Here is a 21620-nt window from a genome sequence, read left to right as displayed (position 1 = left end):
ATGTCTTCTCAGCTTGGGTTTCACGTCGGCCGCCTTAGCGCCGCCAGGCGCCATGTCCCAGGCCCCGGCGTGGGGCCCGGCAGATGGCTGGACCACTGGGCAGGCAGGCACGCCCCTGCTCCTTCCGGCCAGCGGCCTGCACCTCACAGGTAAGCCAGGCCTCACCTGCTGGGGCTCGGGGGAGCCCAGGGCTCTGATCCAGTAGAGGCTGGAGCTTGCAGAGTGGGGTCTGCCTGAGCACTAGGGGAAAGGAAGCCACTGGGCTGAAGGCCAAGGGGCTGGAGCCATGGGCCACGGGCAGGATCCAGCCTTTCTGGGGCACCTACTTCCTCCCCTGGCTCAGCGCTGCCGTGAGGACTTTCTCCGTGTTCCAAGGGAAACCTCCTGGGCCAGTGAGGGAAGGCGGGCGGAGTCGGGGGGGGAGGGGTAGCAGGCCCCTATCATCACACTGCTGAGCCCCCTTCTCCTTCTGATGGTGGCCTCAGGGGCCACCTTCTGCCTGAGCTGTGAGAATGAGGACGGGGCCATAGGTGGGGGTCGAGGATGATGAAGGGGCTCCAGCTGCTTCCAGGACGGCCCTTCTGGCCCCAGGCTGCCGGGCCCTGAGTTGCAGACCTCACCCTGAGTTCATGAGCTGCACTTGCTGTGGGGAAGGGCCTCCTCTGGCCCAGGCTCCTGCCCACCCTTGGCCTCCTACAGGCCCACGGGACTCTGAGCCTCCCCTTCTTGGAATCTTAAACACTTGAACTCCAGGATACCAGAAGGAAAGGGGCTTGCGATGATCCGATGATCCGATGATCCGACCGAGTGGTTTTCAAATTGTCTTCCCTAGAGCATCCCCGGGGCTCCACTGTAATATTTTATTTGAAGATTCACCGGCTTTAAAAATATGTTTGAGGGGCACGTGGGTGGCTCAGTCAGTTAAGTGCCTGAATTCAGTTCAAGTCATGATCTCGCGGTTTGTGAGTTCGAACCCTGCGTCGGGCTGTCTGCTATGAGCAGAGAGCCTGCTTTGGATCCTCTGCCCCTCCCCCGCTCTCTCTCTCTCTCTCTCTCTCTCTCTCTCTCTGTCTCTCTCAAAAATAAACATTTGTTTTTTTTAAAGAGAAAAAACTGGGGCACCTGAGTAGCTCAGTCGGTTAAGCGTCCGACTTCAGCTCGGGTCACGATCTCATAGCTTATGAGTTCGAGTCCCACGTCGGGCTCTGTGCGGACAGCTCAGAGCCTGGAGCCTGCTTCGGATTCTGTGTCTCCCCCTCTCTCTCTGCCCCTCCTCCACTCGCACTCTGTTTCTCTGTGTGTGTGTCTCTCTCAAAAATAAATGAACGTTAAAAAAAAATGTAAGGGGCACCTGGGTGGTTCACTTGGTTAAGTGACCGACTTCGGCTCAGGTCATGATCTCGCGGTTCATGAGTTCTAGCCCCGTGACAGCTCAGAGCTTGGAGCCTGCTTTAGATTCTGTGTCTCCTTCTCTCTCTGTCCCTCCCCCACTCATGCTCTGTCTCTCTCTCCCTCTCTCAAAAATAAATAAACATTAAAAAAAATTGTTTTTAAAGGATGTGGATATGACATCTTTATAGAAAAGCATTTAAAAAATTAAAACTAAATAAAGAAAAAAGAAAAAATGTAAAATATATATGTATATACATGTATATATCTGTTTAAAAGCCTCGGTCCAGTCTACTTGGGCACACTGGGATTCCGCGTGGCAGAAGGCTTAGGTCTGAGTCTCAGTCCTGGCGCCTCTCGTCCTGTCTCTGACCTTGGGCAAGTCACTTATCCTCCGAACCTTCCTCTCCTCACCTGTAAAATGGAGTGTCTGAGGACTACGCGAGGTAATCTGCGTAAAGTCCCTGGCAGAGGCTAACTGCCCCAAAGGTGATGACGATGGCTCAGAGAGGGACAGTGACTTGCCTGGAGGTACACAGCACCCTCTCTCATACTCAGTCCCTCATGATTTCATTGGTTCATCAGGCACCCGCTCCGTGGCCAACAGCACACCGGGGACCTCGGATGGACACTGCTATGGAAACCAACCTGGGTGCCGCTGGCCGCAGGCCCCGCACGGAGCCGGACGATGAAGACGACTACCCCCAGGGTGGCTGGGACACGGTCTTCCTGGTGGCCCTTCTGCTCCTGGGGCTGCCAGCCAACGGGCTCATGGCATGGCTGGCCGGCTCACAGGCCCGGCAGGGAGCGGGCACGCGGCTCGCCCTGCTGCTGCTCAGCCTGGCCCTCTCTGATTTTCTGTTCCTGGCGGCGGCGGCCTTCCAGATCCTGGAGATCCAGCACGGAGGCCACTGGCCGCTGGGGACGGCCGCCTGCCGCTTCTACTACTTCCTGTGGGGTGTGTCCTACTCCTCCGGCCTCTTCCTGCTGGCGGCCCTCAGCGTGGACCGCTGCCTGCTGGCCCTGTGCCCGCACTGGTACCCCGGGCGCCGCCCGGCCCGCCTGCCCCTCTGGGTCTGCGCCGGGGTCTGGGTGCTGGCCACGCTCTTCAGCGTGCCCTGGCTGGTCTTCCCCGAGGCCGCCGTCTGGTGGGACGACCTGGTCATCTGCCTGGACTTCTGGGACGGCGAGGAGCTGCCGCTGAGGATGCTCGAGATCCTGGGGGGGTTCCTGCCTTTCCTCCTGCTTCTCGTCTGCCACGTGCTGACGCAGGCTGCTGCCTCCCGGACCTGCCGCCGCCGCCGCCGGCCAAGGCCCACGGCCTGCCGGGGCTTCGCCCGTGTGGCCAAGGCCATTCTGTCAGCCTACGTGGTCTTGAGGCTGCCCTACCACCTGGCGCAGCTGCTGTACCTGGCCTTCCTGTGGGACGTCTACCCCGGCTACCTGCTCTGGGAAGCGCTGGTCTACTCTGACTACCTGACCCTGCTCAACAGCTGCCTCAGTCCCTTCCTCTGCCTCCTGGCCAGCGCCGACCTCCGGGCCCTGCTGCGCGCCGTCCTCTCCTCCTTCGCGGCGGCTCTCTGTGAAGAACGGCCTGGAAGCTTCACGCCAGCGGAGCCACGGACCCAAGTGGACTCTGGGAGCCAGACTCTTCCTGGGCCGGTGGCTGGGGCCCAGCCCCAGGTGAACCCCGTAGCACAGCCACGGTCGGACGCTGTGTCCCAGCCTCGGGGGAACCCCACGGCACAGCCACGGTCGGATTCAGTGGCCCAGCCACAGGCAGAGCCCACAGCACAGCCACGGTCGGATTCAGTGGCCCAGCCACAGGCGGATTTTGTGATGCAGCCTCAGCTGAACGCCTCAGTTCAGCCACAGGTGAACCTTGAGTCCCAGCCCCATTTGGACTTTGTGGCCCAGCCACAAGCGAGCCCCGAGACCCCCGGACCTGCCTCCGGCCCAGCTCTCAGCCCCTGTGATGAAGCGTCTTCTGCCCCATCCGCGGATCCCCCCCCGGAAGCCCCTGAGAACCCAGCGGTGCCTGCTGACTCTGAGGGAGAAAGTCCCAGCAGCGTCCCCCCGGAGGAAGCCCCTGGAGCAGGCCCCACCTGAGGGTCTGGGAAGGCTCAGGCCCATCAAGGCAGTGGAAGAGCCAGAGCCAGTCAGAGACGAGGGGAGCCGTGGAGGAAGTCATCAAAGAAACCCCCCTCAAGTCCCTTGGGGCTGGCAGGAGGACTTGGGGGAAGTGAAAATGAAGAACCAAAAGTCCCAGGCAGTTTGTCGTGATCGTCTTGTCCCTACCCAGGTCCCTCTCAGTTTCTCCACGCTTGCCCCCCCCCCCCGCCCAAGTAGCCCAACAGTCACAGCCGACAGGGTGCTGCTGGGCTCTGTCCTCCAGCACCCCTGGACCGCACTGCCCACCTCCCCCCCAAGTCTCAGTCCTGCGGGAGAAAGACAGCAGGGTGACTTCCCCGAGCTTGTGCCGATCTCCCCGGAATCCTTCCTCCACCCTCTCCTCCCTGTCTCACCCTCTAACTCAGGCGTGAGGAGGATGAAGGAAGAAATCTCTGCAGAAAAGGAGGCATTTAAGAGCCAGAAGGAACCTGGGGTCCTGGGAGCCCACGCAGGCTGGCCGAGCCCTGTCCACCAGCCCCCTGCCCCCCACAGGCAGTGAGCCTGGCGCAGGACCTCCCTCAGCAAGGCAGCGGGAGCGGAGGCGATGAGAGCCACCGAGCCTGGATTCAAATCGGGCTCCGGTGACGGCAGGAGCCTGGCACACAGCAGGGGCTCAGTGAACAAATGTTCTCCATTCGCCGGCATCCAGGGAAGTCCCTGCAGGGGCCGGCGATGGAGGAGAGGAGGCGCCACCTTGGCCTGGGCATCTGGGGTCTTGTGAGCTTTGGGGCAGATCGGCTGTGCCCATGACAGTTCTGGGCCATGGATGCCCAGGGGGCCTGAGAGAGCGTCTGCTCCACTTAAGGGTTCAACTAGTGTCCACCTGCCCCCCCCCCGCCCCCACCACGGGGGGGGGGGGCTGCAGGGATAGAGTGCTCAGTCCTGCCTCCATCTGAACCCCTCCTATGCACTCAGCCCACGCGCAGAGATGGGAAGACGTCCAGACAGAGAGCCCTGGGGCCCAGTGGCTCCAAAAAGGGTACAGGCCCCCATCACACAGCATCTCTGGGGCAGAGCCAGCCTCTTTCCTCTCAAGGCGCAGACACGGCAAGGAAAACGGGGAAGTGTCGGAGGTCTAATTCTGAACCCCCCACCCTACTTCCCTTCTTCCCTTTCACTCTTCTACACCAACCCTCTGCTCGCTTGCCCTCCACCCGCCCTGTGTTCCAAAATCGTGAGCCTCTTCCCCTTTACCCCCCTCCCCCAGTCCTTTCCCAGTAGCTCAGTGTTGTGACCTGTAGCAGCTGAGAGCCGCCCCTACGGCAGACACTTAAGTGCTATGCCTCCAGGGTGCTCCCATCTTAAAAAGGCAGCAGGCTGTGCGGGCGGCCCGGAGAGGTGCGGGCAGATCTGGGTTCTGGCTGCCAGCTGCCGCTTCGCCTCGATTTCCTCCTCTGTACAATGGGGTGGTCATGTTCCCCTCGCAAGGGCTGCTGCTATCATGAACTGAGCCTGGGGATGCCGAATGGTGGCGGGGGCGGTGTTTGTGGCGGGGGCCACATGGGTGGGGTTAGGGGCATGGCCGCTGGTGTCCCTCGGCGGTCTTTTGAATCCCAGCTCCACCGCTCACCAGCTGTGTGATCTTCAGGAAGGCTCTTGGCTTCTTTGGGACTCAGTTTCCGCATCTGTAAAATGGGGGTGATAACAATGGTTCCCGGGCCAGGCCTGGGAGCAGGACTGACCCACGGGCCAGAGCCCACGTGGGAGCATCCTGCCCACTAGGCTTTGTCTGCTCCACCGTACTGCCTCCCCCTCTGCAAGAAATGCTTTCGCCCTGGCCCACCCCATTGGGTGCACCCTCCCTGGAGGCAGGGACTGGTCTTGCAGTGTCCCTCCCCTTTCTCCCAGATAGCGGTCCCCAAGCTTTTTCAACATGGCGGGCAGATCAGGCACTCAAACCCCAGTGCCAGCCACCTGCCGTCAACTCTGGTCCCCACTCCAAACCCAGCATTTCGGAGAGTGGGGCAGCCCCATCTCCAAGGTCCCTGAGGGGGAATCTCACCCATAATGGGTAATCGCGACCCAGGAGAGAGGGCAGTGCCATGAAGGGCTTTGTGGGATAAAGAGGAGTTCTCCTGGTGACCCACAGAGTTTTGTTTTGGAGGAAACATGCACACCCGAGGCCACAGAGGCTGAAAGGAGGGCTCATCCCTGACATTCCTCAGTCCATCTACCTCACCCCTAACACACCCCATGGGGCTGGACTCCCGTTGCCTTCTGGGAGACTCACGCCTTCTCCAGGTGAGAGGTACCCCTCATGGAGAGACTCATTCTGAGAGCTGTGAATACGAACATCGTCGATCCTACATTCAGGACTGCTGTTCATTCTTTCGCTCAACGTACACGAACTGAATGCATGCTGAGCGCTAGGTCTCTTTCTAGGTGCTTCGACACGGTGGGGAACAAGACCAAAGACCGGGTGCTACCCTCCACTTGCTGACATTCTAGCGGGGCGAGGCAGACAAAAAGCAAATACACAATGGTTACACAAGACGACGTCAGATCGTGATTAAGAAGCATATGGGGGGAACAAGTCAGGGCCAGAGAGTGACCAGTGAGGGGTTGGTTGGGGAGGGCCCTTTGAGAAGGCAACATTTGGGCAGAGCCCTGGAGGAAGTGAGGGTTGGGGCCTTTTCACAATCTGAGGGAAGCGTTTCCAGATGGAGTGAACAGGATGTACCCAGGCCCCGCAGTGGGAAGGAAGGTGGTTTGTTTCGGGGACAAGAGGACCAGTGTCACTGGGCCACACGCAGGGACAGGGCAGAGGAAGGTAACAAACGGGGGAGGGGTATGCAATGACGGCGCATGTTATTTCAAGTGTGACAAGGAGGAGGGAAGGGAGGGCTTAGGGTAGGGGGTGTCTTATCTGGGCTTTAGACAGACCTCTGGCTGTTGCCTGGAGGGCGCAACGGAGAGAGAGGCTAATGTGACACTCCCTCTTCCAAAGCACCCTCATTCCTGTCCTTTTTTGGAAGGGTCTGCCTGCCCCACGGTTTATGCAACAAAGGGAAAAGCAAGGACTTTGGAGCCAAACAGATGGGAACTAAATCTCAGCGAGGTGACCTGGGGCAGGCACCCCTCTCTCTGAGTTGTTTCCTCATCAGGGGAGGAAAGCAGTGAGTAGGGTACGAGCCCCAGCCTGTGTCAGACACACAGTGGGGCCTCCTGCAGCCCCAGATAAGCCCCTTTCCAGCTTTGCTCTTCCCTCCTCTTCCCACCTACCCCCCTTTTTCTGGGAAAAAAGAAAACGGTGACCAAGGGGTGATGATCAGGGTCTCAAGGAAGGACTGAGGGAGGCGGCCAGTGCCCTGGGGACACCAGCCCCGGGCGGAGGGGGCAGATCTGCCTGTCCGACATACAGAGACACCTAAGTCCCCCCGGGGTGGGACACGGACAGAGATAGGGTAGACCTAGGGAGGCCAGTCTGGGCCCCGTCACAGGAGCTAGCTAGGAGGGAGACATCTGCAGACAGACCACTAGGCCTCCCGTGGGAGATGGTCGGGAAGAGAAAGGAAGGTGTGAGCGATCTGGCAGAGGGCATGTCCCCATTTCTATTTTTAATAAGGAGGCCCGGCAGACCCCGGGGGTGCTCAGGGGAAAGAAGGGGTTGGCTGGGGCCTTCCGCTCACCCCTTAAAACACCGCACCGCTGGTGCATTTACACTGTTCATCAAGAGTGTGTACTTTTGTAACCCTTAAAAAGAGGCACGTGAACACACGGGCTGTCAGACTAGATACTGTATTTTTGGAGTGGGGGGTGGGCTGGGGGAGCCGGAAGAATGCACCGGGATGGGGATGGGGACTGGGACGGCGGGCTGCACCCAATGCCCGTACTCCCGAGGGCTCCGCCAGAGGAGAGGATGGCGAAGGGGCAGCGGTCTGCGGGCGGGCAGCGCCTCGCACCTGCAGCCCTTCTGGCCCCACCCCTGCTCCTTTGCCCTAGAGGGGCCCGGGTGCCTGAGGGGCAGGGCTCGCCCAGGCCCCGCCCCTGCGCCCCCGTGGCCCCCGTGCTCCTGGCCTCCTGGGGCGGCTCGCAGTCTCGCGCCCCGCCCCTCCGCGCGTGACCTCGGCCCCGCCCCCGCGAGCCCCCGCCCCGCCCCCCCCCGCCCCCTGCCCCCGGCTCCTCTGTCACTTCCTGATTCCCGCTTCCTGCTTCCCAGAGGCCGGGATCCGGAGCCGCCCGAGGCCGGTGCCGCAGTCCCCGGCGTCCCCGGTGAGCGCGGCGGGCCGGGACTGGGGTCGCGAGCGGGGGACCCGGCTGGGCTGCGGGGGCGGGGCCGCAGGAGGCTGGGGTGGGGGTCGCGAGTCCGAGGAGCCCTTCCCCTCCGCGGCGCCCCACCCTCTGTCCCCCACTCCCTGCGGCCACCCAGCCTGTCCCCTCTTGGTTCCCCTTGGACCCCGCTCCGAAGGCGCCCTGGGATGCTCTGCGGCCGGGAGCGGCGTCCTGACCACCCCCCTCCCCCCCCCCCCCCCCCCCCCGCGCCCAGTCCTGCCAGGCCCCCTGGGCCGGCCTGGGGCTCCCGGCAGCTCCCTGCACATTCCTGCAGGCACTGCACATTCCCTGGGGCTCGGAACTGGGGCCGAGTGCGGCTCCACAGAGGAGTCCTTTCCTGCCTCTTGTGGCTGTCCAACCCATCAGCCAACTTCCAAATCCTGGGCAGGAAGGAGCCTGCTTGCAACTGACTAGGACCCTCGGACGAGCTTGCCCTGCTTTGGCACCTCCCACTTCCCCCACACATACCAGAGTCAGGGAGGGGCCCGGGTAGGGTCCCCGCAAAGCCCCTCCCCACTCAGCAGTGTGGGCCTTGGGTCAGTGCATTTACCACCCGCCCCCTCCAGATGCCACCTTAGAGGGGTGGCAGCCAGGGTCTGTCCCTGTGACCCCATTCTGTAACTGGAGTAACTGAAAGCCAAGAGGGTTACAATGACCAGGCCCCTGGTTGCATCCTCCCCACCTCCCTTCATGCAGCCCCTGGGAGGGATGGGGGTTGTTGGGGTGGGTGAGGGCTGATCCGGGCCTCTCCGCCCTGCAGACATGTCCTTCCGCAAAGTGGTCCGGCAGAGCAAATTCCGGCATGTGTTCGGACAGCCGGTCAAGAATGACCAGTGCTACGAAGATATTCGAGTGTCCCGTGTCACCTGGGACAGCACCTTCTGCGCAGTCAACCCCAAGTTCCTGGCGGTGATCGTGGAGGCCAGCGGTGGGGGTGCCTTCCTGGTGCTTCCCCTAAGCAAGGTGGGCCCCATCAGGGCTGGGGGAAGGACTGGAGACTCGGCCACACCTGCCAGGCCTATCTGCTCACTTCACATTCCGTATCTCGCCCCTCCCCACACTGTTGGACAGGTGTCATAATCTACATTTATTGCCTAAGCACAGATGGAGAAAGTTTTTTATTGCCACCGAGGCAGAGTCAGGGCCAGAGGCAGAGGCAGAGGCAACAAACATTTCCTGCTCACCCTTGACTGCCCCTCTCGTGCCCGCAGACGGGCCGCATCGACAAGGCCTACCCGACGGTGTGTGGACACACGGGACCCGTCCTGGACATCGACTGGTGTCCCCACAATGACGAAGTCATCGCCAGCGGCTCAGAGGACTGTACCGTCATGGTGAGGCACGGGGCTGTGGTTGGGCCCGGGTCACAGGTGTGGCTCGAGGCTGCGGGCAGCGGGGCCGAGCAGAGGCCTCCACTGGCAGCCCCACCCCTCCCACAGGTGTGGCAGATCCCGGAGAACGGGCTGGCCTCCCCGCTGACGGAGCCGGTAGTGGTGCTGGAGGGGCACACCAAGCGAGTGGGCATTGTCATCTGGCACCCGACCGCCCGCAACGTGCTTCTCAGTGCAGGTCTGCGCCGCCCGCCCCCCGCCCCCCCGCCCCTCTCTACGCACGGTTCCGGAGCCCCAAACCCTCGCCCGGGCCCATGTGACAGGTGGTAAAGCTTGACCGCAGAGGTCAAGAGGCCGGGTCTGGGCCCAGGAGGGGGGTCCAAGCCAGCCTGGTGGGCTGATGGCCCCCTGCCCGGCAGGCTGTGACAACGTGGTGCTCATCTGGAACGTGGGCACGGCGGAGGAACTGTACCGCCTGGACAGCCTGCACCCCGACCTCATCTACAACGTCAGCTGGAACCGCAACGGCAGCCTCTTCTGCTCCGCGTGCAAGGACAAGAGCGTGCGCATCATCGACCCCCGCCGGGGCACCCTGGTGGCGGTACGTGGCCCTGGAGGGCTGGGATGGTGGTGGACAGGCCCAGGGGCTCTGTCGGGGTGCTGTACTGACCACTGTGTCCCCCGGACAGGAGAGGGAGAGGGCTCACGAGGGGGCCCGTCCCATGCGGGCCATCTTCCTGGCGGATGGCAAGGTGTTCACCACGGGCTTCAGCCGCATGAGCGAGCGGCAGCTGGCACTGTGGGACCCGGTGAGTGGCCGTGGCCAGCCTGAGGGGACAGACTCGATCGAGACTTGGGCCCCCCCCTGGGCAAGGAGGGCAGGAGTCACCCCGGAGAGAGGCCTGTGGTTCCCAGGTTCTCAGCCTAGCACCTGAGGCTCCCGGGACCTGGAACCCTGCCAACTTCTTCTGTCCTTGCCCCTTGCTCTCCAGCCTCCCCGACTGCCTCCAGCTTCCTCCGAGTCTCAGCCCACATTATTCTTGCCAACCGAAAGGCCATTCCCTCCTTTGCTTGCCTGTTCCCATCTGGCTGCCCTTCAGGACTCCGTGCAGAGGCCCCCTCCTCCAGGAGGCCTCCCAGCCCTTCCCCTGAAGCGCTCTGTCCCACAGCCCCGTGCTTCTGTATGGTGACCTGCACAAGTCCCTCTGAGACAGAGCTGGTGCTGCCTGGTGCCCCCAGCTGCCACGTGGTAGGGACTTTCTCAGCCCTGGCTCAGTGGCCCGCAGTAGGCTAGGAAAGTGAGATCCTGGGAGTGGAGGGGATCCAGGAGGGTGGGAGAGAACCCGTCTGGTGTGGTGGGGGCAGTGCCAGCTGGCATGTGAGGCTGCTTGGGGCCAGTCCTGATGGGGGGCTGGGCTGGTGAGGAGAGGCGGGGGAAAGACTCTGGCCTGACTGCCCCCCACCCCATGTGCCAGGAGAACCTCGAGGAGCCCATGGCCCTGCAGGAGCTGGACTCCAGCAACGGGGCCCTGCTGCCCTTCTATGACCCGGACACCAGCGTGGTCTACGTGTGCGGCAAGGTGGGGCCGGGCAGGCCTGACGGGGGGCAGGGAAGAAGGCTGCCTGCCTGAGCGCTGACCCCTGCCCCCTCCCCCGCCACAGGGCGACTCCAGCATCCGGTACTTTGAGATCACAGATGAGCCCCCCTACATCCACTTCCTGAACACGTTTACCAGCAAAGAGCCCCAGAGGGGCATGGGCAGCATGCCTAAGAGGGGCTTGGAGGTCAGCAAGTGTGAGATCGCCCGGTAAGAAGGGCCTCCCAGGTGGCTGGCTCCAGCGGCAGAGGCCAGGCCATGGCCGTCCAGGGTGAAAGGTCAGATCTTCGGAGGCTGCTCAGAGCAGGAACCAGCCCACAGCAGGGCCAGGGTCAGAGGTCAGAGTGTGGAGGGGCTGGGGTGAGGCCTGGGAGTGGAGAGTGCAGGGAGCCAAGGGAGCCAGTGAGGGGGAGGCTCCACCCATGGCTCCTCCCTCCCCCGCCTTTCCCAGGTTCTACAAACTGCACGAACGCAAGTGTGAGCCCATTGTCATGACCGTGCCAAGAAAGGTGAGGCCACCCGGTCCCCCGCCCACCCACTCCCTTCTCCAGCAGACAGGCCAGGCAGGCGAGAGGTCTGTGAATGGGACACGGTTGAGTGTGGATGTGGTCAGTGGGCTGGTCATACCCAGCTGGGTGTTGGGCTTTGCCAGACAAGACAGGCAGGGATGGGACAGGTTGAGCTGAGGCCCTGCACCGGAAGAGCCACAGGAGATGGACAGGAGCCGGGCAGCCGTGGAGGGCTCCCTGTAGTAGGCGACACAGGACCGACAGCATGGCTAGGGTGGGCATAAGCCAGGCAGGGGGAGCAGAGGCGAGAATGGAGAGCAGACGGGAGTCTGGCTGTAGGGGAGACGCCCACGAGGAGGGCATCAGTCCCGTGTGGCCTAGCCTCAGATGTCCAGCCAAGAGCCTTGGACGAGCTTCGTCCTCCACTGAGTGGGCCGTTGTGCAAGCCGGGCACGTCCCAGGGAGCAGAGCTGTGAGGGAGGCTGACTTACATGGCTCCCAGGATCCCGTGAAACCATGTAGCTGGTCCCTGCTTAGGAGTGTTGGGAAGGCTTCTGAGGGGTTGTTGGCGTGTCCCGAAGGGAAGTGAAATGACAGATTTGTGCTTGAGAGAGGCCGCTGGAGGCCAGGCCATCGGAGGATGGGTTGGCAGGGTACAGGCCTGGAGGCCAAAGCAGTGATGAGAGGGCGGCTGCCCAGGGTCCCGACGAGAGGACCCTGACACTGGGCCCCTGACTGATCCCGACCTCCCCCACCCCCTGCCCAGTCGGACCTCTTCCAGGACGATCTGTACCCTGACACGGCTGGGCCTGAGGCGGCCCTGGAGGCAGAGGAGTGGGTGAGCGGGCGGGATGCCAACCCCATTCTCATCTCCCTGCGGGAGGCCTACGTGCCCAGCAAACAGCGGGACCTGAAGGTCAGCCGGCGCAACGTGTTATCCGATAGCCGGCCTGCTGTGGCCCCCAGCTCGGCCCGCCTAGGAGCCTCCACATCCGCTGTCACCACTCACACTACCGCCCCCAGCGGCGGCCTCGCCGGAGCCGGGGTACGTGCCTTACGGTCGGGGCGGTGTTGGGAAGCCCCAGGCGTCACCCTGGTCTGCTGTGTGCGCCTGAACCATTCGCCGCCTGTCTGCCGGGCTCAGGCCCCTGCCTGGTAGATCTGGGGAGGGCTGCAGCTCCACGACACCTGACCGCCTATCCCCCCCCACCCCCACTGTCCCTGCAGGAGGCTGGGAAGCTGGAGGAGGTGATGCAGGAGCTCCGGGCACTGAGGGCGCTGGTCAAGGAGCAGGGGGAGCGCATCAGCCGCCTGGAAGAACAGCTTGGCCGAGTAGAGAATGGGGACGCTTAGGACCGTAGGCCCAGGGGGTGCCACTCCCCCTCACCTCCTCCTCCACTCCCTTCTCACCCAGCCTCTGTTGGCAAGTCCCACCGCCAGCTGGCTGCCTCCTGCGCCTGCCCAGGGCCTCTCGGGCAGGTTCGGGGGCAGTCCACACCCTGTCCCATCCTGTGGGCCCAGGCTAGAGCCACCACCTGGCTCTTGTCATTGTTACCGTGGAGGGTTTTTGTACCAAGGCAAGCTTATACTCTGAGGGACCATCTCCCCCCCCCCCCCCCCCCAGTTCCCTGCTCCTTCCGCAGAGTAAGCGGGAGGCACAGGCTCTATATTTTCATTCCAAATAAAATTCTCTTTCTAAAAGCCAGGTTTGCCATTCTGCAAAGGGTGGGGCTGGGAAAGGAAGTCTGGAAGGCTGGGGACAAACGAGGCCCACGGGGATCCCAGATCTGAGGGAGGTCTGGGGGCCATGAGCATCCCCCACAGCCAGCGCTTCCCTGAATTCTGCCGAGTAGAGAAACTGAGGTCGCAGACCTGTGGACACCCGGGACGGCGTCCTGCTTTGAGCTGGTGCCATTCCTCCTTTTGGAGGCCTGGTCACAGGCCCCAGAGCCCAAGCGTCACCCGGCGAGAGACCTATGAGGCTCTGGTGTGGGTCAGGGTGGTCCCGAGAGGCCCAAGCCCCCCCACCAGGGGATATGGCAGGGAGTGTTGGGTGGGGTATTGTGGGCAGGAAGCGGAAGCGTCGAGTAACCCCCAGCTGCAGCTGAGCGCGCCAGAGCTCACTTCCACTCAGCACAGTCAGAGCTGGCGGTGGGCGCCTGAGCACTGAGGCCGGCGGACTGATGGTGAGCCCAGGAGCCCACTGGGCCCTGCAGTGGGGGCGACAGGTCGGGGCTGGAATGTCTGGGCCCTGGGAGCTAAGGGAGGATTTCTCCCCCACGCCCCATTGGGGCCCACGGGCAGAAGCAGCCAGTCAAGGGCAGAGGCGGGAGACCCCGGGCGAGCGTGGGGCAGAAGCTGGGCCTTCCTCTCCCCTTACCGCCGAGCTGGGCCTCCCTGGGATTCAGAGTGTGCCCCTAGCACCCCACTCCGGGCCTAGACCCCCTTCAAGAACCTTTGCTAGACCCTCTCTCTCACCTGCTCTGCTTGGGACCTGGGACCTGGGCAGAGCCTGCCTGCATCCCTGGAGCCCAGGCAGAGAGAGGGCCTGGGGCGCGCGAAGAGGAGGCTTGCTTGAAACCTCGGCACCCCTCCCCGCTCTGCCACCCCTCCCCGCTCTGCCACCCCTCCCCGCTCTGCCACCTCCCCCATCTGCCTTTTTCCAACCGCAGGCTTCCTCTGTTAACAGCACCAGCCTCCCCCAGCCCCTGGCCCTGCGAACCTAAGGCCCCCGGGGGACGGGGAGTTGAGCGGAAGTGGTGCAGCCGGGGCAGTCCCACGTGTGGGAGGGAAGAGGGGCTTCAGGGGCCCCCATCCTGAGGCCTGGCCGGGTGGAGGGTAAACAGTTGTCCTGGAGGTGGTCCCTCCATCCGAGGCCTCAGGAAGAGCCAGCCCCAACAACCAGCCTCGCAGGCCACCTCTCTCCTTCAACACCCCACCCTCACCCCACGGGCAGTCTGGACACTTGCAACCAGTATTAACTGAGCACCTATGTGTGCTGGGAATTCAGTGCTGGAGCCGTAAGGATCCCTGTCTCCCTGCTTCTTACGCCGCTGGGGCAGAGACGGGGTAAACGGCAAGCACCTGCCAGCTGTGTGAGGAGCACAAGGGAGAGGAAAACAGAGCCAGGCTCAGCCAGGCGCGGGGGGGAAAGCGGCAGGGCAGTACTCCGGGTCAGATCGGGCCTCACTGAGATGGTCTGAGCCGAGGCGAGCCGGCAGCCGTGTGGCTCTCGGGGATGGGGCATCTGGGCAGAGGGACCAGGCAGCACACGGTCCCCTGGCAGGCGCAGGCTCATACAGCGCAGGTGGGGTGGCGAGGGCAGGGCAGGGCATCAGAGGCTCCGTGGCCAGATCTCAAAGGACCGGGGCCCTGCTAAGAACTTGGGTTTTTCTGCTTGACTGTCCCCATTTTGCCCAAGAGGCAATTGAGGACCCAGGCACCAACTCCGCCCCCCCCCCCCAGCCCCGGTGACGAGCCCCCGCCTGTCTCCCCGCAGGACCTGCCCTGTGCCCTGGGGCTTGGGACACTGCTGGCCCTGCCGGGGGTCCTGTGCTCGGGCAGCGGCGCCTCGGACGACGAGGGCCCCAGCTCTGGCCCGGTCGTGCTGCTGCTGCTCCTGCTGCTGCTCCTGCTGGCCACCGGCCTGGCGCTGGCCTGGCGCCGCCTCAGCCGCGACTCGGGGGGCTACTACCACCCGGCCCGCCTGGGCGCCGCCCTGTGGGGCCGCACGTGCCGCCTGCTCTGGGCCAGCCCGCCAGGCCGCTGGCTCCGGGCCCGGGTGGAGCTGGGGTCACCCGATGAGGACCCAGAGCAGCAGCAGGACGAGCAGGACGAGGAGGAGGACTACCACCTGGCTGGAGGCCTGGGGGAGACACAGTCCCGGGACGAGGACCAGCCATGCGGAGAGGGGCCCGGCCCACGGCAGGCGGCAGAGCCCGCTGAGGAAGCACGTGACAGTAACGCCGACGGGGGCCTGGGCCTCAGCTCCCAGGGGCCGGCGGGCTCGGGGGGCAGCGCTGAGGCCCTGCTGAGTGACCTTCACGCCTTTGCCGGCAGCGCGGCCTGGGATGACAGCGCTGAAGCGCCCGAGGGCCAGGGCCTCCACGTCACCGCACTGTAGGAGCCCGCGTGGTGTCACATCCCCATCACTGTGCCTCTGCTTTCCAAAGCCGCCACGCCGCTTGGACACAGCCTGCCCTGGACCCACTATCGCCCACATCCCCAGATGGAGAGTCTCAGACTATCACTCCCCCACCCATTTGGTCCCCAGAGCCGTGCATCCCTGTCCCCATCGGGAAGGCCACCCATCCCTATGGGCACTGGGCAGCCACCTGAAATAAAAGCCCTCCAGCCCTGTGGCTCTGTGGTCCCGTAGCGACCCTTCCCATCTCTTAGCAGGGGCTCCTCCCGGCGCCACCCCACCCACTCCTGCCCCCAGAAATCCAAGTTCAAGAGCCAGGTCAGTGCCATGATTCAATATTTTAATTCGCTAAGGGCACAGCTCAACTGCAGGAGGCCAGCTGGGCGGCAAGGCCACTCCACTGACAGCCACAGCCTACGGCCCTCTGTGGGCATGGTCCAGGGGCACAGCCACCCCCAACAGAGACACACCCTCACACACACTCACTCCTGTACTCTTGGACACACCTCCAGGCCTCTGGAACTGGCCCAGAGTCCCGCTTGCCCTCACAGCCATCCGTCCTCCTAGCGCCCAGGGCGCCCACGGCCCCTCTTAGACTTCTTGGTCCCTGAGGGGGGTCGGATGGGGAGGGGGGCAGAGCTTGAGGGTGGCGGTGGTGGTGGCAGGAGAGGAGGTAGAGGGGACTCCGTGGGCTCCAATGGGCCAGGGCTGGGCCGGAATCCCTCAAAGGGTGAGAATTTCAGGGGGCTGCAGGGAAAACCAAGGCTGAGTCAGCACCTACTGGCACTGGGGTCAGAGGGCCAACTTCCCCACCTGCCTGGGCACACAGACTATGAGGTCAGGTGCCCAGCCAGGCAGCCTGTGCCACGAGGGGTCCCCAGTGGTAGATGACAAAGCAGAGGCTGGCACTGAGATTCAGCCAAGGCAGCCAAAGGCAGTTCTAGCTTTGGACGGGGCAGAGCCAAAGCTAGAACTGGCCTCCTGCTCCAGCTACACACTCCCTTCTGCCCTGTGGTACCTGACCGGGGTCCGGGGGCTGCTGTTCAGGCGCCTGGGGGAGCGTAGCTTCGGCTGGAAGGAGAAGCCCTCCTTGCTGCTGTCCAGGACGGAGGGTGCCACGTACGTGAAGCCCTGGGAAGGAGGTGCAAGGCAGGGCTGGGCAACGCTCAGCATCCCCCACTCCTTAGCCACAATCCTTCCCGTGTCCCCATAACCCTCGGGCCACAAAGGACCTCACCAGGAAGGCCTGGTTGGCGCTCTCACTGAGGGCCGTATCATCTGGACTGTCCACTGGCGTCTGCCGTGTGAAGTGGATGTCAAACTGGCTCACGTCCTCCTCTGACTGCTGTGAGCGACCCGAATGGGGAGGAGGGGTCAGGGAGCATCCAAGATGGGCCCTCCACCTGCCCCCAGTCCGGTGGGACCTCCACTCACCAGACAGGGCCTGAAAGGGGGGTCTACGCGGCGAGCCAGGAGGTCATCCCAATTAATGTGTCGGAAGAAGGCGTGTCTCTGCAGGTAGAGTGCCCCCAAACACCACCATTTCACCCTCTTCGGCTCCCTCCGTAACTCCCTCTGCCCTAAGGCCCTGCCTGCCCCCTGTCCTTTGGGGGCTCAGCCCCGCCCTCTCCTGATGGTCCCAGACCCACCTGCACATCAGCAGCGTCTCCTGGGCCGCCACCCATCCGTTGGCTGGGATTCCGCTTCAGAAACTGCGGGGCGAGGGCAGAGGGTGAGGGTCTGGGGGATAGACACTGACTGTGTGTTCCTCTGTGTTCCTGGGGGCTGGCTGGGGCGGGGAAGGGTGGAGGAGGGAGAAGGCCTCTGGAGTTGGGTCTCCACCTACGGGCCACCCTAGGACTTGCAAACTTGGTCCAATGGGCCCTCTGCCAGGAAGCCTTCGTAAAGGCACCTGGTCACCGGGATCACTCCAGGGCACTCCAGCGGGGATCCAGTCTCCAAACCCACCCTTCCCACTTTTATCCCTAATGATTGCCTTCGTGATGGGAGAGCAGCTAGCTCATCATGAATGTTTTCTTTGGCTGATGAGAACTTGGACTACAAACGTGTACAGGGTCAGCAGCTGGTCTACAACAGAGCTAAGGCACAAGCTCGGTGTCTTGGAACCCAAAGCAGGTGCCGCTTCATCCCAAAGGCATACTGCACAAGCGGGGATGTCGCACAGCCCAGAGGACCCCGTACGGGGCCTAGAAGACATGGGGGCTGGACCAGGGGCAGGAGGGAGCCCAACCCCCCCCCCCTTTTTTTTTTAAGTTTATTCATTTATTCTGAGAGAGAGAAAGAGAATCCCAAGTAGGCTCTGCACTGGGGCTCGAACTCATGAACTGTAAGAACATGACCTGAGCTGAAATCAAGAGTCTGGACGCTTAACTGACTGAGCGCCCCCAGGCGCCCCCGGAGCCCACCTTTTTGACGAGGTCCCGGGCATCCGGGGTGAGGTAGGGGGGCAGTGTCAGCTTCCCTTTGATGATCTTGTCCATGGTTTTCTTCCGGTTCTCCGCAGTGAAGGGTGGCTGGAGAAAGCAGACGGTGAGAGGAGACTTGCGGGCTTCACCCCAGGCCCTGCCCCTGGCCGGGATGGGGACCCCCTCCCACCCCTCTCCCCCCTCCCCTCCTCCCAAGGAGGCTGGACTTGCCGATCCAGTGAGCATGTCGTACATCAGGGCCCCCAGGCTCCACCAGTCCACCGCCCGGTTGTGGCCACTGCGCACCAGAATCTCAGGGGCCCTGAGGGGACGGGTGAAACCATCAGCCCGGCCAGGCCTTTCCTGGCAGTTCTCCCCACCCCTGGTCCCAGCCAGCTACCACTTACATGTACTCGATGGTGCCACAGAAGGTGTGGGTGACGGCGCCCTCATGGATCGACTCCTTGCAGAGTCCAAAGTCTGTCAGTTTGATGTGGCCTGGGGAAGATGTTGGAGAGGGTGGTCAGGGCCCTGGCTCACTGCACGGTGCTCCTCGGCCCTCCCGGCAGATTCTGACCCGCCTCGCAGCTGCGGGGGGGGGGGCAGGGTGCACGCGCGCATGCGCACCCTGGCTGCTGAGCATGATGTTCTCAGGTTTGAGGTCCCGGTAGATGATGCCTTGGGAGTGCAGATGGCCCAGGGCCAGCGTGATCTCTGCCAGGTAGAAACTGCAGAGACAGGACAGGGTGAAGGCAAGGGTAGGGGTGGGGCTTGCTCTGGGGAGAGGGGGTCCCTGGAGCCCCTCAGGAGGGGCAAGAAGTAATACCTACCAGGCCGTGTCTTCCAGGAAGATGCCCTCTCGCTCCAGATGCGTGAAGAGCTCACCGCCTGCGACACAAACACGTCAGCAGCTGTGTGCTGGGAGGAAGTGCCTTCGCGCTCTGAATCTTGGTTTCTTCTTGGGGAGAGTGGGACTCATAATTCCGGCCCTACCTGCCTCACAGAGCTGCCGTGGGGATTCAATTCAATTCAGCAAACATCTACCGACGCCTACTCGGTGTCTGGCCCTGTGCTGGGTGAAGCTGGGGACACAGAGATGAAGAGACCCAGCCATTGCCCTCAGGACGCTCAGTCTAATGGGGAGACAGACATGCACACAGGTGCTCTAACATGCCAGACTGAGGCAACAGCTCCAAGAGCTTAACCCAAAAAATCTCACAGAGGCGGCAAAATTACTCCCAATGTGAGGGGACACAGCCCACGGTAGCAATGAGAATTAAGGGGGCGCTGAGACAGACACAGATACTGGCGCTCACAGGGCCCATCTGGTGCAGATGGGACAGGGGAGGAGTCAGGCCCCACCACTTCGTGGCCAGCAGGGGGCACCAGGCCAAGGAGGCCAGGCTTATCTGAGCGGTTACAAGGAGCCATGACTGTGAGTGTTGGGGGCAATTCCATGCCGACACGACGACCACCTGGGAGTTCATGGAGGAGGCATTAGGAAGAGGGTGAGCTGAAGGCCTCAGGCCCGGTTTGGAAACAACTGTGACTTGTGCCCTCCCCTCAAGAGAGTGGAGATGATGGAGGACACTGCCAAGAATGACCCAGCTGGATCTGGGACCTGATGGGACACAGGGCACCCAGGAGAGAGGAGCAGGACATGAAGGGGTGGTGGATGTGGACAAAACAAGCCCCTGGGTTTCTGTACGAACTCCCACTGTTCCCGTCCACCCCCAGTACAGGTGAGGGACACAAGAGGTGCTGGACAGACGTTTGCTGAATGAATGAATGAATGGATGGATGGATGGATGGATGGACAGATGGATGAAGGGATGGATGGACAGACGGATGGATGAGTGTGGGGGCCCCCTAGCCATTCTACACACCACATCTCTCCAGGCTTCCCCAGAGTTCCCAGTGCTTCCTGGCTGGTTCCCTGGCCCTGGTTCCCCCGCTGGGCCCGCGCTCATACCACTGAGGCACTCGAGGATGAGGTAGAGTTTGCCACCAGTCTGGAAGGCATAGGCCAGTTCCACAATGAAGGGGTGCTTCACTGACTCTAGAATGTTCCGTTCAGCCCGCGTGTGTGCCGTGTCCTTGGCGTTGCGCACAATTTTGGCCTGAAGAGGCGGGGCTCACAGTCAGAAGGTAGGTGCCTCGGGCTCCTTTAGTCCCTCCAGCCATTATCCTTCCGCCACCCTGTCTCACTCCATTGTATTTTTTTCACAATCCCGCTAACGAGGGTCATCCTTCTCAAGGACTGATTTATCCTCTAGAGGTATATCTCCACTTTGGCACGGATGGCATCTGGGGCAGGTAATTCTTTGTTGTGGGCGCCGTCTTGTACATCGGAGGATGTTTAACAGCGTCCCGGGCCTCTACCTACTGGATGCCAGGAGCACCCTCTCCAGCTGTGACTCAAAAATGTGGAAATTGCCACATATCCCCTGGGAGGCAAAACAGCCCATAGGCGAGAACTACTATACAATAATATAATCGCAATGGACAATAAACCAGCAAATGCCCAAGACTGGCACCGTTTCCACCATCACGTTCACTAGTGTCTTCCCAAAGCCTGGAAGAGTGCATGGGGACTGGCAGCCACCGGAGTAAGGATCTGCTGGCTGAACAAATGACTCACCTTCCTCAGGACTTTCATGGCATATATTTTTCCCAAATTGGTGCCCTGCACCTTTCGCACTTGGAACACCTGTAGGGCAGGGGAGACAGGATTAACCTCCCTCTCCATAGCCTACCTTCACAAAGCTCCACCCTAAAGCTCCGGCCTTGAGAGCGAGAGGCCTAGGCCCACCCAAGGGTGGGGCAGGAAAGAGGTCGGGGCAGACTCTGAGAGGATTTGCCTTTCCCTCCTTTATGTTTTTACCCCAGAGATCTACAGAGGCTCTAGTGATCTACAAGTCGGATTTGTTTTGAGACCCTCTGCTGCTGCAAGACTGAGGCAGGGAGACCAGCGGGGGAGAAGGGCCAGTACCTTGCCATAGCCCCCCTTGCCCAGCACACGCAGCAGCTCAAAGCAGTGGGGCCCGATGCGCTCGGGGCCCAGGTTCACGCTGGTCTCCGTTAACTCCACCTCCTCGCAGTGTCCCACAGGCCTATTGACGCAAGAGCTTAATGGGCGCAAGGCTCCAGTTCGCCCCAGCCCATTCCCTCCCTGCACACCGCACCCCCCCCCCCCCAACACAACCCGCACTCACTCCAGGCCAGCCGCCCTCAACTCGCCATGGGGCCACACGTCCTGTGAGAAACCGAGGGGTAAGAGCCAAGGAAGGTACCAGGAGCCCTCCCCCTCAAGCTGGACTACTTGGCTCGGGAGAGGAGGGGGTCAGGTATGGGAGCTAGGGGGCGATGGGCCAGCACTGGGGAGGAGAGGCCGAGGGCAGAAAAGGGAGAACCAGGGGAAGGGCTGGGGACCTGGAAGACAGGTCGGGGTGGGTGAGGACGGGTCAGAACTTAATGGGGGCCGGGATCTGAGACACCGGCTGGGGGGAAGCCAGCGCCATTCCACCGCCTAGGGAGTGGGATCGGCTCCGGGATCGAGCCGCGCCCAGGAGGACCACTCACCGAGGGGCTGAACTCTGGCTCGCCCTCGCTGCCTTCCTCCGTCTCCAGGTCCAGGTCAAACACGGCCGCCATAGCGGCGCCGGCCCGGCGGGCCCCTCGGCCCTTGCTCGGCCGCGCTCGGACTGACAGTCCGGGGGGCGGAGGGTAGTCTGTACATCATCACTGCGCGACCGAGGCCGCGGCGGCGCGCGCCGATG

General features: G+C 62.6%; 4 protein-coding genes across 12 annotated transcripts; 3 read left to right on the top strand and 1 right to left on the bottom strand.

Annotated features, from left to right (window-relative positions):
• The first annotated feature begins 1470 nt into the window (after window positions 1-1470).
• Window positions 1471-4338, top strand: GPR152 (G protein-coupled receptor 152). Its single transcript, XM_045486041.1, has one exon. It carries the CDS (start codon window positions 1882-1884, stop codon window positions 3496-3498), a length of 1617 nt encoding a protein of 538 aa, XP_045341997.1. The 5' UTR covers window positions 1471-1881; the 3' UTR covers window positions 3499-4338.
• A 3382-nt stretch (window positions 4339-7720) lies between these two features.
• On the top strand, window positions 7721-12972 carry CORO1B (coronin 1B). The gene is made up of 11 exons (XM_045486042.1): window positions 7721-7773; window positions 8594-8796; window positions 9045-9167; window positions 9273-9402; window positions 9584-9765; window positions 9854-9973; window positions 10643-10744; window positions 10827-10972; window positions 11214-11271; window positions 12038-12316; window positions 12499-12972. Exons 2-11 carry the CDS (start codon window positions 8596-8598, stop codon window positions 12622-12624), a joined length of 1467 nt encoding a protein of 488 aa, XP_045341998.1. The 5' UTR covers window positions 7721-7773; window positions 8594-8595; the 3' UTR covers window positions 12625-12972.
• Window positions 12973-13326: 354 nt separating this feature from the next.
• On the top strand, window positions 13327-15632 carry LOC123601999 (protein tyrosine phosphatase receptor type C associated protein). Its single transcript, XM_045486060.1, has 2 exons — window positions 13327-13457; window positions 14771-15632. Exons 1-2 carry the CDS (start codon window positions 13455-13457, stop codon window positions 15392-15394), a joined length of 627 nt encoding a protein of 208 aa, XP_045342016.1. The 5' UTR covers window positions 13327-13454; the 3' UTR covers window positions 15395-15632.
• A 102-nt stretch (window positions 15633-15734) lies between these two features.
• On the bottom strand, window positions 15735-21582 carry RPS6KB2 (ribosomal protein S6 kinase B2). 9 transcript variants are annotated; one of them, XM_045486049.1, is made up of 15 exons: window positions 21424-21582; window positions 21057-21097; window positions 20834-20954; window positions 20483-20551; window positions 19814-19961; window positions 18672-18729; window positions 18469-18569; window positions 18249-18339; window positions 18073-18163; window positions 17842-17949; window positions 17065-17127; window positions 16850-16927; window positions 16653-16760; window positions 16434-16546; window positions 15735-16162 (listed from the first exon to the last, which is right to left on the bottom strand). In XM_045486049.1, exons 1-15 carry the CDS (start codon window positions 21493-21495, stop codon window positions 15979-15981), a joined length of 1446 nt encoding a protein of 481 aa, XP_045342005.1. In that variant the 5' UTR covers window positions 21496-21582; the 3' UTR covers window positions 15735-15978. The 9 variants fall into 9 exon arrangements, with proteins under 9 accessions (XP_045342005.1, XP_045342004.1, XP_045342006.1 ...); XM_045486048.1 differs by having other exon boundaries at window positions 16434-16570; window positions 21424-21569; XM_045486050.1 differs by having other exon boundaries at window positions 16653-16757; window positions 21424-21568.
• Between the last annotated feature and the right edge of the window lie 38 nt (window positions 21583-21620).

This window comes from Leopardus geoffroyi, chromosome D1 (assembly GCF_018350155.1).
Source record: "Leopardus geoffroyi isolate Oge1 chromosome D1, O.geoffroyi_Oge1_pat1.0, whole genome shotgun sequence".
NCBI classification, from domain to species: Eukaryota; Metazoa; Chordata; class Mammalia; order Carnivora; family Felidae; genus Leopardus; species Leopardus geoffroyi.
Note: the sequence above shows the minus strand (reverse complement) of the source record. Positions and strands in the feature narration are given on the sequence as shown.